This window comes from Herpailurus yagouaroundi, unplaced genomic scaffold, assembly GCF_014898765.1.
Source record: "Herpailurus yagouaroundi ecotype Mexico unplaced genomic scaffold, PumYag 196, whole genome shotgun sequence".
NCBI classification, from domain to species: domain Eukaryota; kingdom Metazoa; phylum Chordata; class Mammalia; order Carnivora; family Felidae; genus Herpailurus; species Herpailurus yagouaroundi.
The window spans coordinates 15,824,284-15,837,332 of NW_024412427.1; the positions used below are offsets into that span (position 1 = coordinate 15,824,284).

General features: G+C 54.5%; 1 protein-coding gene across 1 annotated transcript in view; it reads left to right on the top strand.

The window, feature by feature from the left end:
• The first annotated feature begins 3,368 nt into the window (after nucleotides 1–3,368).
• The window catches only part of TGM3 (transglutaminase 3), a 39,650-nt gene continuing 29,969 nt past the window's right edge, over nucleotides 3,369–13,049 (top strand). The window contains exon 1 of the mRNA XM_040447491.1: nucleotides 3,369–3,497. Coding sequence (XP_040303425.1) covers nucleotides 3,491–3,497 — 7 coding nt within the window. The 5' untranslated portion in view covers nucleotides 3,369–3,490. The remainder of the gene's footprint in view (nucleotides 3,498–13,049) is intronic.

A 13,049-nucleotide genomic window follows, 5' to 3' on the forward strand; every position in this document is an offset into this window, starting at 1 on the left:
TAAGCGTCCGGCTTCGGCTCAGGTCATGATCTCGCGGTCCGGGAGTTCGAGCCCCGCGTCGGGCTCTGGGCCGACGGCTCGGAGCCTGGAGCCTGTTTCCGATGCTGTGTCTCCCTCTCTCTCTGCCCCTCCCCCGTTCATGCCCTGTCTCTCTCTGTCTCAAAAATAAATAAACGTTAAAAAAAAAAAATTAAAGAAAAGAAAGAATTAACCTGATACGAGACAGATTAGCAGGAGGAGATCGAATTTAATTACATACATGCGGGGAATCCACATAAACGTGAGCGATTCCCGAGACCGTCAGGCAAGATGAGGTATCTGTGCCATCTTGGACTAAGGGGCATGGGGTAGGGGTCTGGGGCCTCCGAGTGAAGGAAGGCAGTGCCCCCCTGGAAGGACGGGAAGGGCCAAGGTTTGGTGAGCAGGTCGCTGCTGGACCACCCAGGAACAACGGGACAAAGGGAGGATTTGGATCGATCCTCCCTATCGACCAAGCCAAGTTCATGTCACGCTGCCATTATCTGTGGTGACGGCTCCCTTCCTGGAGGAGGTCCTCTATAAAAAACCATTTTAGGCCACTGGGGAGGCGGGAGGTCAACGTTTCTTCCTGAGTCTTGTGGGCCTTGACTGCTGTCAGCTCGAAAAAAATCCACGTGCCCAAAGTAGCGCATCTTAGGGCATCAGACCCATTCAGCCGAAATGATGCACGAAGTTCTTAGGGTCTCGAGTCACAGCCAGTGGGGGCCGAGACCCCCACTCAAACCTCCTCGTCAGGGTCCAGCACTCTTTGTCATCCACCCCTCTGCTCTCTTCTTGGTCATGTGCCAGAGCCAAGGTGGGGGGGGGGGTCACATTCTGCCTGTCATGGGTGTGATGGCACCTCGCTTGGCCAGCGGACCTCAAACAGGCTCTGGAGTTGTTCACATATGGGTGTGAATCTCCCGGTTTGCAGAGACTCAAGTTAACCCCGTTTCTCCCGCTGTGAGATAGCAATGATAGTACCTATGTCACAGGATTGCTATCAAGATGAGAAAAGGTAACAGATGTGAGATGTTTGATCTGCCCACGGCGAGCACTAATTTGACGGTGGTTAATATTTCCATGTTTGGGGCCCCTGGGTGGCTCAGCCGGTTACGATCTGACTCCCAATTTCGACTCAGGTCGCGATCTCAAAGTTCGTGAGCTCGAGCCCTGAGTCGGGCTCTGCGCTGACAGCTCGGATCCTGCTCGGGATTCTGTCTCCCTCTCTCTCTCTGCCCCTACCCGCCCCCTCCCCCAAAATAAGTAAATAAACTTTCAACACTTCCGCGTTTACGGTGATTGATTGATTGATTGATTCACTTATCCAAAAATAAGCGTGCCAAGCCCGACGCTAGGCTCTGAGAAGATGCGAGTAACACACAGCCTGTGTTTCCCAGAGCTCAGTCTAGGGATGGGGGCAGACGTAAACAGGTGATCTGGTGTGGTGACATGCATGGGTAAACGAGGTCCCAAAGTGCGCACGGCGCAAAATGCCCGTGGGAGCTGAGAGGATGGACAGAGGATACTGATTCCTCTTTTCCAACCCACCTGTCTATTCTGTCTCAGCTTTCTCAAGGCCCAGCCTGCCCACCTTGTCCCTAGAGACTGAATCCTGTCTTTGTGGTGCTAGGTCTCCATGCCCCCTCCACCTCTGGGGGAGGCCTTGAATCGTCTCTGGTCTGTCATGAATCTTTGAAGCATTATGCTACATTTTTTTTTTTTTTTTAGCATTTATTTGGTTGTTTATTTATTCAGTTCGTTGTTTTTGAGAGAGAGAGAGCAAGCCGGAGGAGGGCAGACAGAGAGAGGGAGAGAGAGAATCGCAAGCAGGCTCCTCGCTCTCGGCGCAGGGCCCGAAGCCGAGCTCGAACCCACAAACTGTGAGGTCGTGACCTGAGCCCAAAATCACGAGTCGGAGGCTTCACGGACTGAGCCACCCCAGCGCTCTGGCATTATGATGTTTTTAAATTTTTTTTTTTTTAACGTTTATTTATTTTTGAGACAGAGAGAGACAGAGCATGAACGGGGGAGGGGCAGAGAGAGAGGGAGACAGAATCGGAAGCAGGCTCCAGGCTCTGAGCCATCAGCCCAGAGCCCGACGCGGGGCTCGAACTCACGGACCTCGAGATCGTGACCCGGGCTGAAGTTGGACGTTTAACCGACTGAGCCACCCAGGCGCCCCCCTTTTTTTTTTTTTTTTTTTAATGATGTTTTTAAACTCCTTTGTCGATCACAGGAAACCTTGGTGCTTGTAAATACCCACAAGAGGGGTTTGGGGGAAAATACGTAGATGACAAACAAGCACACACGAAAGGTAGACTGTCTGAGTCCCCCCCCACCCCCATGCCCCCCTCCACCTTTTTTAAACCGGTGTGGAGCCTGGGGCCAGAGACAGACCATGCAGGACCTACCCTCCCTCTTACAGAGAGCACACGGCAGAAGTGGCATGAAACCGTGTCACGACTACGCGTTCTGTGGCTGTCCCTGCTGCTTCTTTAGAAAGAGCAGTTTCCGGGGCCCCTGGGTGGCTCGGTCGGTTAAGCGTCCGACTTCGGCTCAGGTCACGATCTCACGGTCCGTGAGTTCGAGTCCGCATCGGGCTCTGGGCTGACGGCTCAGAGCCTGGAGCCTGCTTCCGATTCTGTGTCTCCCTCTCTCTCTGCCCCTCCCCCGTTCATGCTCTGTCTCTCTCTGTCTCAAAAATAAATAAACGTTAAAAAAAAAATTTAAAATAAGAAAGAGCAGTTTCCCTTCAAGCTGGTTTCGTCCATTACGGTCCACGTCCATGCACTTCACATTGCACCACCTCATTTGATTGTTTCCACCACTTAGGGAGCAGAGAAGGGTGCACACGATCACCCCCTGGCCGCTTTGAGGTTCCGTGATGGCCCCGGGGCCCTGCCGGCCTCAGAACCTACCGCGTCGAGCTCCAAATCAAAGCTCTTTCTGCTGCAACTCTGAGCAAGCAGGCTGTGACGAGCGTCTCCTGCCTCTTGTGCAAGGAGGAGACACCAGCACCGTGTACCCTGAGAAGGACCAAGCCGTTTTCTGCTTCTGGGTTCTGTAGAAACATTTCTTTGACCTCCCGGAGGACTTCTTAGCACCAACTCTGGACAAGGTACCTGGAGAAAAGCATGACATCGTTTCCTAAACCCTACAATCCAGGAAGTTTGTCTTAGGGGGAAAAAAAAATCATAAAAGTGAACGCCTGGTGTTTTTTATCTCCCTTCTTCTCCCTAAGCTGGTCTTGCACAAGCAGGATGACCTTCCATTGGGTGACAAGTATGTCGTAAGTGAAACGTTTACACGCACGGCAGGAATGACCTGGTGCCTCGCCCACCTCATTAGAATTCTAATTGGATGTGTAGGAGAGGCTGCTATAAATGGTAAGGAGATCCCCAGCTGTCTCCCCACACCTTCTGTCCGTCTGTCCGCGCCATTCCCAGAGAAGAGGCAGAGGAAGGCGAACATGACGGGTGAGTGCGTGGCATCTACTCTACAGGTCCTTGCTGGAAGCTTCTCCTGGACCAGCCTGAGAGGCCAGTGTTCAGCTCGGGACAGCTGCCCCAGGGGCTCTGAAGGCTAGATCTTAGTATTTAAGGAGGGCATTCAAAGGCGCCTCTTCCTCAGTGGCTGCCTAGTCCCTCCAGCGTGGTTCCAGGGGTAGAACATGCTTGGAATGTAGTCCAGAGTAATGGGCCGTGTATCCAACCCAGCTGGACCTCACATCCCTCGGACAGATGGACGAGTCTCGCCCCTTTCAAGCCGGCTGAGACCTGCTTCCCGTATTTCTCAGTGCGGTTTTCCCAGCTGTCAGTCATGTTGGCAAAGAAAAGCACATCTCAGAGCTCCAAGGGAGAGAGAGAGAGAGAGTGATGGCGTGTAAGTTGATTTAAAAAAAAAAAAAAAAATCATTAGCGCGGCTGGAATGTTCCTAAGTAAACCACACATCCGGAAGCACCGCAGGCTCTTTTTGAAAGGGACTTGATGAGTTGAAACTTCCCTGGGGTGGAAGGAGCAGGTGGACCACAGGCCGTCCCTGCAAGCAGCACCGGGGAAGGAGGTGAAAAGGAGCTACAGAAAGTACAGGTTTTTTAGTTCTGCGGTCGCCGGTCGCCGGTGGAGGCTCTGGGCTCTTGTGAGCACCCCTGCCAGGCAGCGTGCTAATTATTGCCTGTCATGGGTGCTCAGCCTAGTGGGTTGCCAGAGACGCCAAACCCAAACAAGGCATGAGTCAAACCTGTAAAATATCGCGAGTGGGGGTTAGGACCTGGGGAAGGTTTGCCAAAGAAATCGCTCGGCACGATGCAAACAGCGAAGGCCGGTTACTTCGGAATCCCAAAGAGCAGGACGGGGCGGGGGGGGGGGGGGGCTGCAAACGCGAACCGCCCCGCCCCCCACGGTCCCCTGTTTCCTCCTGTGCACCTGCAGCATTGCTGGGTTGCCGAGAAGAGCCCTGGATCCTGTAGACATTAGCACGAGGGGATGTCAGGGTCCCCTGGGCCGTCTCCCTCCCTCTAGGCCGACTGTCGGGGCCGCACAGAAAGTTGGTAGCAGAACCCAGACTGCCCTTTCCACTCTGTCCTGTTACCAGAGCTGAGCTCCTAGATGAGCGTGTGTGACCTCTGTGACGCGGAAAAGCGGTGCCGAACTTGAACTCTCCTCCCCAGCTGCTTTTGTGTTCCTTAACGTCACCGAGCCTCGGGTTTCCATTTGCAAGAGGAAAGGCCTGGAGTAAATAGACTCCAGGCTCCTGCTAGTAGGAAATGCTGTGCCATGAGAGGAAAACCAGGGGCGGGGAGCACGGGCCCCAGGGCCTAGTGTACCCCCCCAATAGCTCTGCAGGCCCTGCAAGCCCCTTCCCCCCAAACCTGCCCGCCGTGAGGCTGCTCCACACGTGTGGGCCCAGCGTGTCAGTGCCTGTGACTCGTGGAGACGCTGAGCTCTAAGAGCTCAGCATCTAAATCGACCAGAGATGTCCTAAGGTCACAACAGAAGGTAGACAATAGCCGGTTGGGGGGAAAAAAAATCAATTTTTTAAAAAGGCAGGGGAGAGACAGGTGAATTATCTTCACTCCCTTCGACGTGTCACATTGTGACACAGGCAGTTCCTAGCTCAGCGTTTAGTCCCCCAGCCAGGCGGTGCTCAGAAAGTGTTTTCCGAATGAATGAATTTTACCTGTTGGACACCTCGGGAAAGGAGCCAAGGGGAGGTGTAGACGGGGACAAAGACAAATGAACTGTGGTCTCTGCCTTCCGTGAGCTCTCAGCCTGACAGCGCTTGGAAACACCAGTTGGTAGGCAAGTGACCCGCAAGGTGGACTGTCACGAGGCTGCATTGCGAATCGGACCCCCCGTGCTGTGGGGGCCGAGGCGGGGAGGAGATTAACTCAGCCAGGGATGGCGCCGGGCGAGCGAAGCAGACGGCATTTGGTCACAAGGAGTCGGGCACGGCGAGGAGTTTTGCAGGGTGAGGAGTGTTCTGGGCACAGGGAACAGGAAAAGAAATGTGGGTGGGCCGGCAGGCGTGACCCAGGGGACCGGCAGGGTCCCACGTGTGCTGGTTTGAGAGGACTCTGTGTCCCGTTCCTAACTTAAGGTTCTAGTTGGAATCTGCAGGGGCTCAGAGAGAGCAGCCTGGGCTGCGGTGGGGACCACGGTGGCAGAGGAAGGCGTGGCTGGCAGCGGTGAGGGGGGTGTCCTGGGCCTGCTGCCCACTGGGGACGTTGGGCTCACCTGCAGGGGAAGCCTTGTTCCCTCTCCCCCAGAGCCACTTGGGGGCCCGGGGTCAGAGGCAGAGTCCTCAGGGTACAAGCCTGTGGGAGGCCAGGACCGACCTTCTGGGGACGAAACCCTCCGTCCCCCTGGGGCCGTCAGCTTTCTTGCCAATTGCTTTACTGGGCAGACCACTACCTTCCGGGCCTCGTTCCCGATGTGCAAAGGACCCGTGCCATTCTGGGCCGTGGGTCTGCCGCAAAGCATTTTTCCCCGGAGCTGGGACACCGGCGGCTCTTTCTGCTGTAGAAACAGTCGGGCATTCCTGCTGGGGTCCTGCCTCCGTCTGCAGCCCCGGAAGCGTCCAGGACTCTCCTCGCAGGGGCCCTCACTTTGTGTGTCAGCCCCCGGGACCAGAGCAACATCTAGGCTCTCTCTGCAGGCCGAGCCGCCCTGTAAGGCTCCGCGGCTCAGGGTTGCAGCCCTCAGGCTCAGCTTGTGGAGGAGGACAGCTGCCCCCTGCCTGCCTCAGGCCCAGTGGCTTCCTCTCACCTGGGGTCGCCGCTGCCGTCCCCCTGCCTTCGTCGGACCCAGACCTGCCAGCGGCTGTATCCCCTTGCAACTCAGGCTGCCCGTTTCCACTTTTGCTACCCAAGATTGTACGGGGAGGTCGAATCGCCGAAGGGTGACAGGCTCACATCCAGAGAGGGGCCCTGGGTTGCGTCTCAGCTCTGTCTCTGCCAGCTGAGTGACCTTGGGCAGCTGACTTAACCGTGTATCTCAGCTGTCTCCTCTCTGAAATGGGGCTCTTTCAGGGGCGCCTGGGTGGCTCAGTTGGCTAAACGTCTAACTCCAGCTCGGGTCATGATCTCGTGGTTCGTGGGTTCGAGCCCCACGTCTGTGCTGACAGCTCAGAGCCTGGAGCCTGTTTCAGGTTCTGTGTCTCCCTCTCTCTCTGCCCCTCCCCCACTCGTGCTCAATGTCTCTCTCTCTCTCTCTCTCTCTCAAAAATAAACACTAAAAAAAATTTTTTTAATGGGGCTCTTTTATTTTTTAAATTTTTTTTTCAACGTTTTTTTTATTTATTTATTTATTTTTGGGACAGAGAGAGACAGAGCATGAACGGGGGAGGGGCAGAGAGAGAGGGAGACACAGAATGGGAAACAGGCTCCAGGCTCTGAGCCATCAGCCCAGAGCCCGACGCGGGGCTCGAACTCGCGGACCGCGAGATCGTGACCTGGCTGAAGTCGGACGCTTAACCGACTGCGCCACCCAGGTGCCCCTTAATGGGGCTCTTTTAATATCCCCTTTCTAGATGCTCAGGCCGCATGTCTCATTATTACTTGGGAACTTCTTTTCCTGAGCCTAGTTCCTCCTTGCCTTGGGGTCTGAAGACAGACGCTATGAGATGAAGTCCCTTTTTTTTAATCGAGGAGTTTTTCCAAGGAACCTCTCCCACTAAGACCCTCATCCCCGACCCCCTCACCAGCCCCTTCTCAAGTCCCCAGTTCTTGTCTTTGTGTCGTTTTTATTCACCTCATATAACTTCTCAGTCTGTCTCCACCCTGCTGGGCTGTGCTCCACGGATGGGGCAATCCCTCTCCCCAGGGCCCACATGCCGGCCTGGGGTGTGAGCTGAAGGCAGGAAATTCGTTTCCCTATCACCTCGGAGCAGAGCGGAGGGAACAAGGCCCCAGGGGTTTTGGTAGGGGCTGAGGGACGGGTTCAGAAGGTGTCTGACCTTCCCTGCTCTTAGCCTTAGCTTCCTCCCCCTGTAAAAAGGAGGCAGCGATTTCTCCCTCCTGCTTCCCAGAGCTGCCGTGTGGCTTCGGTGAGGCACTTAGTTGTGAGAGTCCTCTGATGGATGTCCAATGACACACAGGCCTACGGGAGTGATTCTCAGTCCTGCTGGCGTGTTAGAATCACCAGCAGGGTTTAAAACAGCAAAAAACAACCAACAAAACCCACCAAGGCTGACCCTAACCGTGAGATCCTAATTTAGTTGGTCTAGGAAGGGGCTCAGGCCAATAAGACTCTCCAGACCATTCTTATGTGCGGCCAGGCCGGAGACCCACGGGGCCAAGAGGTTCTCATGTGTCTTTGGAAGTGAAGGGGCCAAGGAGTCCGTCTTCCTCCCCGTGCCCCTGACCATGTAATGTCAAGGCAAGGAGTAGGCCACGGGGGGCCCCTTCTCTCTGGCAGCTTCCTGGCACCGTGCCGAAGTTGTTGGTGGCAGCTAGGAGTCACGTGTGGTCAGGCAGAACTTGGCTTCTAGTCTGGGCTTGGGTCCAGGAGCTGCCTGAGCACGTGCTACTTGGCAGATGACGTCAGCCGACTCGATTTTCAAACCTCTCATCTGTGAGATGGGCATAACGACATCGTAGGGGTTTTGTAACTATCGAAGGACGTAATGCAGGTAAAAAATGCACGGTGCCTGGTGCATCCGAGGCCCTCGACGGCAGCCCATGAAAAAGCTCAAGCCCTCTTCTATCCTGTGTTGCTATTGCCATTATGTGTGGGAAGGAGCCCAAGGGATTTGTCCCTCTGCCCCGCCCCCGCTGGGGCCCAGGCGTTAGTGAAGGGCACACGTTGGATCCCGATAATAACCCTACAAGGGAGGATGTTCAGGTGTCACTGTCCCTTCTACAGATGGAGATGTGGGGAGCTTGCCCAAGGCCCTCCAGACTGCCAGTGCAGGGCTCATGCCCCAGCACCCCAGGGAGCTTCACCAGCCCCTTGTTCAGCTGCCCGCAGAACCCCGTCTTCCCCACCAGCTGGGTGCCAAGGGACAGTACCCACCCCCCCTATGCTGCACAGGGATTGAACTTGTCCGAACTTGGTGGGGGTGGGGGGGAACGAAGGGAAATGGGCCAGGCTCAAGAGACCTGAGATCTGAGAGGAAAGTCCTGTGTGCCCAGGGCCAGTGGGAGACTGGCCAGGAACTAGGGGGTGTTCCAGGTGCCCAGAGGGGAATGACAGGGAGAAGAGGGAGAACTGGGAGTGGTTCACAGCCCCTCAGTGACCAGGATTTCAGACCTGGTTTCTGAGCCAAGCTCTGCTTCTAAACTACCCTATAACCCTCTGGGGGCCTCAGTGTTCTTCCTGTAAGACGGGAATATGGGATTACATCACTGTTTTTCAAGCTGCCTGTTGTCACTCATTAGAAGACTGTAAAATCAGTTTAGTGGATTATGACCAGCCATCCAAAAAAAAAAAAAAAAAAAAAGGAAGAAGTAGAAGAGAAAATATCGGTACATTGTACATAGTAAAGGTTAGTATTGTTTTGTGAAACTTAGTTGTAGACCCATGTATCTAAACACTCTAAAATTTCCTTTCTTTCTCTCTCTCTTTCTTTGCTTCTTCCTTCCTTCCTTCCTTTCTTTTCTTTCTCTGTTTCTTTCTTCCTTCCTTTCTTTCTTTTCTTCCTTCCTTCCTTCCTTCCTTCCTTCCTTCCTTCCTTTGAGAGAGAGAGAGAGAGCATGAGTGAGTGGGGTAGGAACAGAGAGAGAGAGAATCCCAACCAGGCTCCACTCAGCTCAGAGCCCGACTCAGGGCTCAAACTCATGAACTGTGAGATCACGACCTGCACCAAAATCAAGAGGTGAACACTTAACCAACTGAGCCACCCAGGCACCCCACACTCTGGAAAACGTACTTCTTAATGTGGTCTCTAACAAAACGCTTGAAGACACTCAGCTAGACGGTGTTTAGTGTATCTAACAACCTAATTAGGTCTAGAAATCTGTACGATAAACATCTGTCTTGTCTAGAGACGGGCCCTGGGCAGGTGGGGAAGACCTAACCACTTGAGTATCAATTATGTCCTGTTGGATGACCGACCAGCAATTGCATGGTGTGGCCCCCCCAGGAATAGGAAGGAAGAACCCCAGCCACACAGCTGGCAACCTCTGCCGCTGTCCTGTCTGCGGTGGGTGATTCAATTACAGAGCCAGTCTGATAAAGATGGAGACAGCTGACTAGTAGCACAGTCTGGAATCTGTTCTGTGCTTCTCATGCTATCCCTGCCAAAGGCAGACCACAGAATGAGTGGGTGGGAGTCACATTTCGGGTGTATGCGATTAGGTTTGGTAATGAATAACACCGAGTTCCCAAGGAGCAATGGCTTAGAGACACAAGACAGGAGTTGACTTCTTCCTTCAACAATTGATCTTGATGTAGGCAGTTCTGGGTGCAGAAGGCAGGCGCACGGATCCCCGGGGGCCCGGGGCTCTGGAGGTAAGCAGATTAAGGGCATTTGTCAACTCTTTTTATTTGTTTTCATTTTTTTAGTTGATTTCTTTATTTTGAGAGAGAGAGAGCGAGCGGGCATGCAAGTGAGGAAGGGGCAGAGAGAGAGAGAGAGAGAGAGAGAAGGAGGGAGAGAGAGAGAGGATCCCAAGCGGGCTCCACACCACCAGTGCAGAGCCCGACGCGGGGCTCCAACTCACGAACTGCGAGATCCTGACCTGAGCCAGAATCAGACGTTTCACCGACTGAGCCACCCGGGGTTGCCCCTGCCAACTGCTTTTAAAAAGAGGTTTCCTCAAAGGAACTGAAAACAGGTATTCAAACAAATGCTTGCATATGAACGTTCATAGCAGCACTATCCAGAAGAGCCAAAAGGCAGAAAGAACCCAAATGTCCCTCAACTGATGAGCGGCTGAACGAAATATGGTATAGCCATATCATGCAGCCAGAGGCAGGAATGAACTCCCCCAAAACGCCATCACATGGATGAACCTTGAAAACGTAACGCTAAGCGAAAGAAACCAACCCTAAAGACCACCCCTCTGTGTGGTTCCTTTTATACGAAATGTCCAGAAGAGGTCGGTCCATGGGGAACAGAAAGCAGGTTAGTGGTCGCCAAGGGGGAATGGGGATTGATGAGTGGTTCTGAAACCGGATAGTGGTGATGGTTTCACAACATGGTGAACGTACTAAGCGCCTCTGAAGTGTCCACTTTAAAACGGCTAAAGTGGTCAATTTCATGTTCTGTGACTTTTAGCTCAATGAAAAAAAAAGAGGTGTCTTGGCAGTTGACGTATAGAACTTCTGCCTACGGGTCATTGGCCAGAATTCATTCACGTGACTACTCTTCCCCATCCCCGCCCCCACCCCCGGCTGCAGGGGGGCCCAGGAAATGTAGTGCCCAGTTATATGGGGGATTTAATTACCAAGAAAGAAGGGGCGAGGAAATATCGGGAGGGACACTTAGTAATCTCCGCCCCATTGAGACTGCTGGTGGCAATGCTATTCTCAGGAGAAAGAGCTGGAGACGTGGCCCCAGGCCTGACACGAGAGGCGAGCAGAACTCAGGGAGGTGGCATGGGACCAGGAGAACACGGGCATGAGAATCCAGAGTGTCCCATTGCGGGCAAGCCACCTTCCGGGCCTCCCTGTGCTCGCCTCCGGAGTAAGTACGTGAGCACATGATCCGTCTCCAAGGTTCCTTTCCCTCTGATGTTTTTTTAAGAGTGTGTGTTAATGAGTCCACTGTCGGAGTCACATCACACAACTCTCCCTTCCTCCCTTTGTTCTGTCCAGACTGGTGCAGAAAACTGCCCTGAGGCTCGTAAACCTGAGAAGAACCTTACATGGTTGTGTCCCTCCCCCACTCCCTGCCCTTCCCCTCCCTTCCCCTCCCGGCAGAGGGGGCTGTGATTAGGGGGACGTGAAGGGGTGGAGGGGGGAGGGAAATGAGGAAATCCACAGACAGGACGACCAGATCCTCGATTTGGGGGCTGGCAGAGCCAGTCCTAGGGTTCAGAGGCAGGACAATGACTGAAGGTGGCAGCCAGTGGAAGGAGAAAGGTTCCAGAAACCACACCGGAGGCTTCACGAGCAGGCACTCGAGCTGCCCTGTCCACTCCGGGCAGCAGGGACAGGCTGCTCCCGTTTCATGCACCCGCCGTGCAGAGCGAATGCTGTTTGGGAACACATTTCCCTTCCCTGCCCTGCTCACTCTCTCCTCTTTGTCGGAATGAACATGCCCACGGGGAGGAAAATGCATGGTGAGGTCCACTCACCCCCTGGGTAACTTCTGGACTGAAGGTCCTGCACGGGTCCCCCTTCCAGGCAGGGACCCGGGGGCCGCCGGCAACAGGACGGTGCCAGGAAGACCTGAGTTCAGAACCTGGCTCTGCCAGTTACTAGGCCTACGGACCCCAACTCAGAAGTTTATCCCCCTGAGCGTCAGTTTCCAACGCGTATGAGGATTCCACCCACGATGTCGGCCATGTGCTCTGTGTATTGTTAACAGCAGTTGGCGTATGCAGGAGACCGAGGCCACGTGTGAGCCCCGCTCTTCTCACCTCCCCGCTCAGAGAGGCCCCGGTGCATCCCGAAGGCACCCTGCTGCGGAGTTTGGCTCCTTGGTGCCGGGGCTCACGCTTGGTGTCGGGAGATGCAGAGAAGGACACGGGGGTTTAAACCCTGAGCTGGTGGCAAGATCCCTCCCTGGACCCGCTGTCTTCGGCTCACACCAGCCCGGACAGCCTGCATTTCACTTGGGAGTGTCTTTGATGAGCTTGTACCCACCTCCCCAGCTGCTTGGGCCGGAGCCCCTGGCCCCAGGCCTGCCTCGGAGGCCCACCCTCTCCCGCCTCCCCTTCCTCTTGTGCGGAGCGCCTCTGCGCTAGCCAAACAACACCCCTGCTTGCCCTGCCTTCGGATTCCCTTCCCCACCTTCCGGAATCCCTTCGCATCGAACAAAACTCTCTCCAAGACCTGGCACTGCCAACGAAGCCTTTTCTGATCTCTACGACTGGAAGTGGTTCTTTTCTGCCTGCCTCTCCTAGCCACCTTTTATCGGGGGAGAGTGGACTCACCCCCTTCCCATCATCCAGTCCCACTTGGGCTTGTCTTACCCACGGCTGAAGCTCTTGGAGGGTTAAAACATGTTTACACCCCCGGCGTCGTGCTTAATGTAATGTCCTGCAAACACTAGGTACTCTAGATGTGTTTGGTGAGTGGATGCCCCCTGCGCACCTTTCCTTATGGACTAAATTTTGAGCTGTCGTCATCATGGCCATTGCGTGACTAGTTTTTTTATTTGTTCAGTTATTCCTTCATCCATTGGTTTATCTACTTGTCCTAACACCACCAAGCAAGGCGCCAGGCATCAGACCGGGAAGATCAAGAAGGCACATTCTGGGTGGCTCAGCTGGTCGAGCATCTGACTTCAGCACAGGTCACGATCTCACGGGTTCTTGGGTTCGAGCCCCGAGTCAGGCTCTGCGCCGACAGCTCGGAGCCGGGAGCCTGCTTCGGATCCTGGGTCTCCCTCTCTCTCTGCCTCTCCCCTGCTCAAGAGC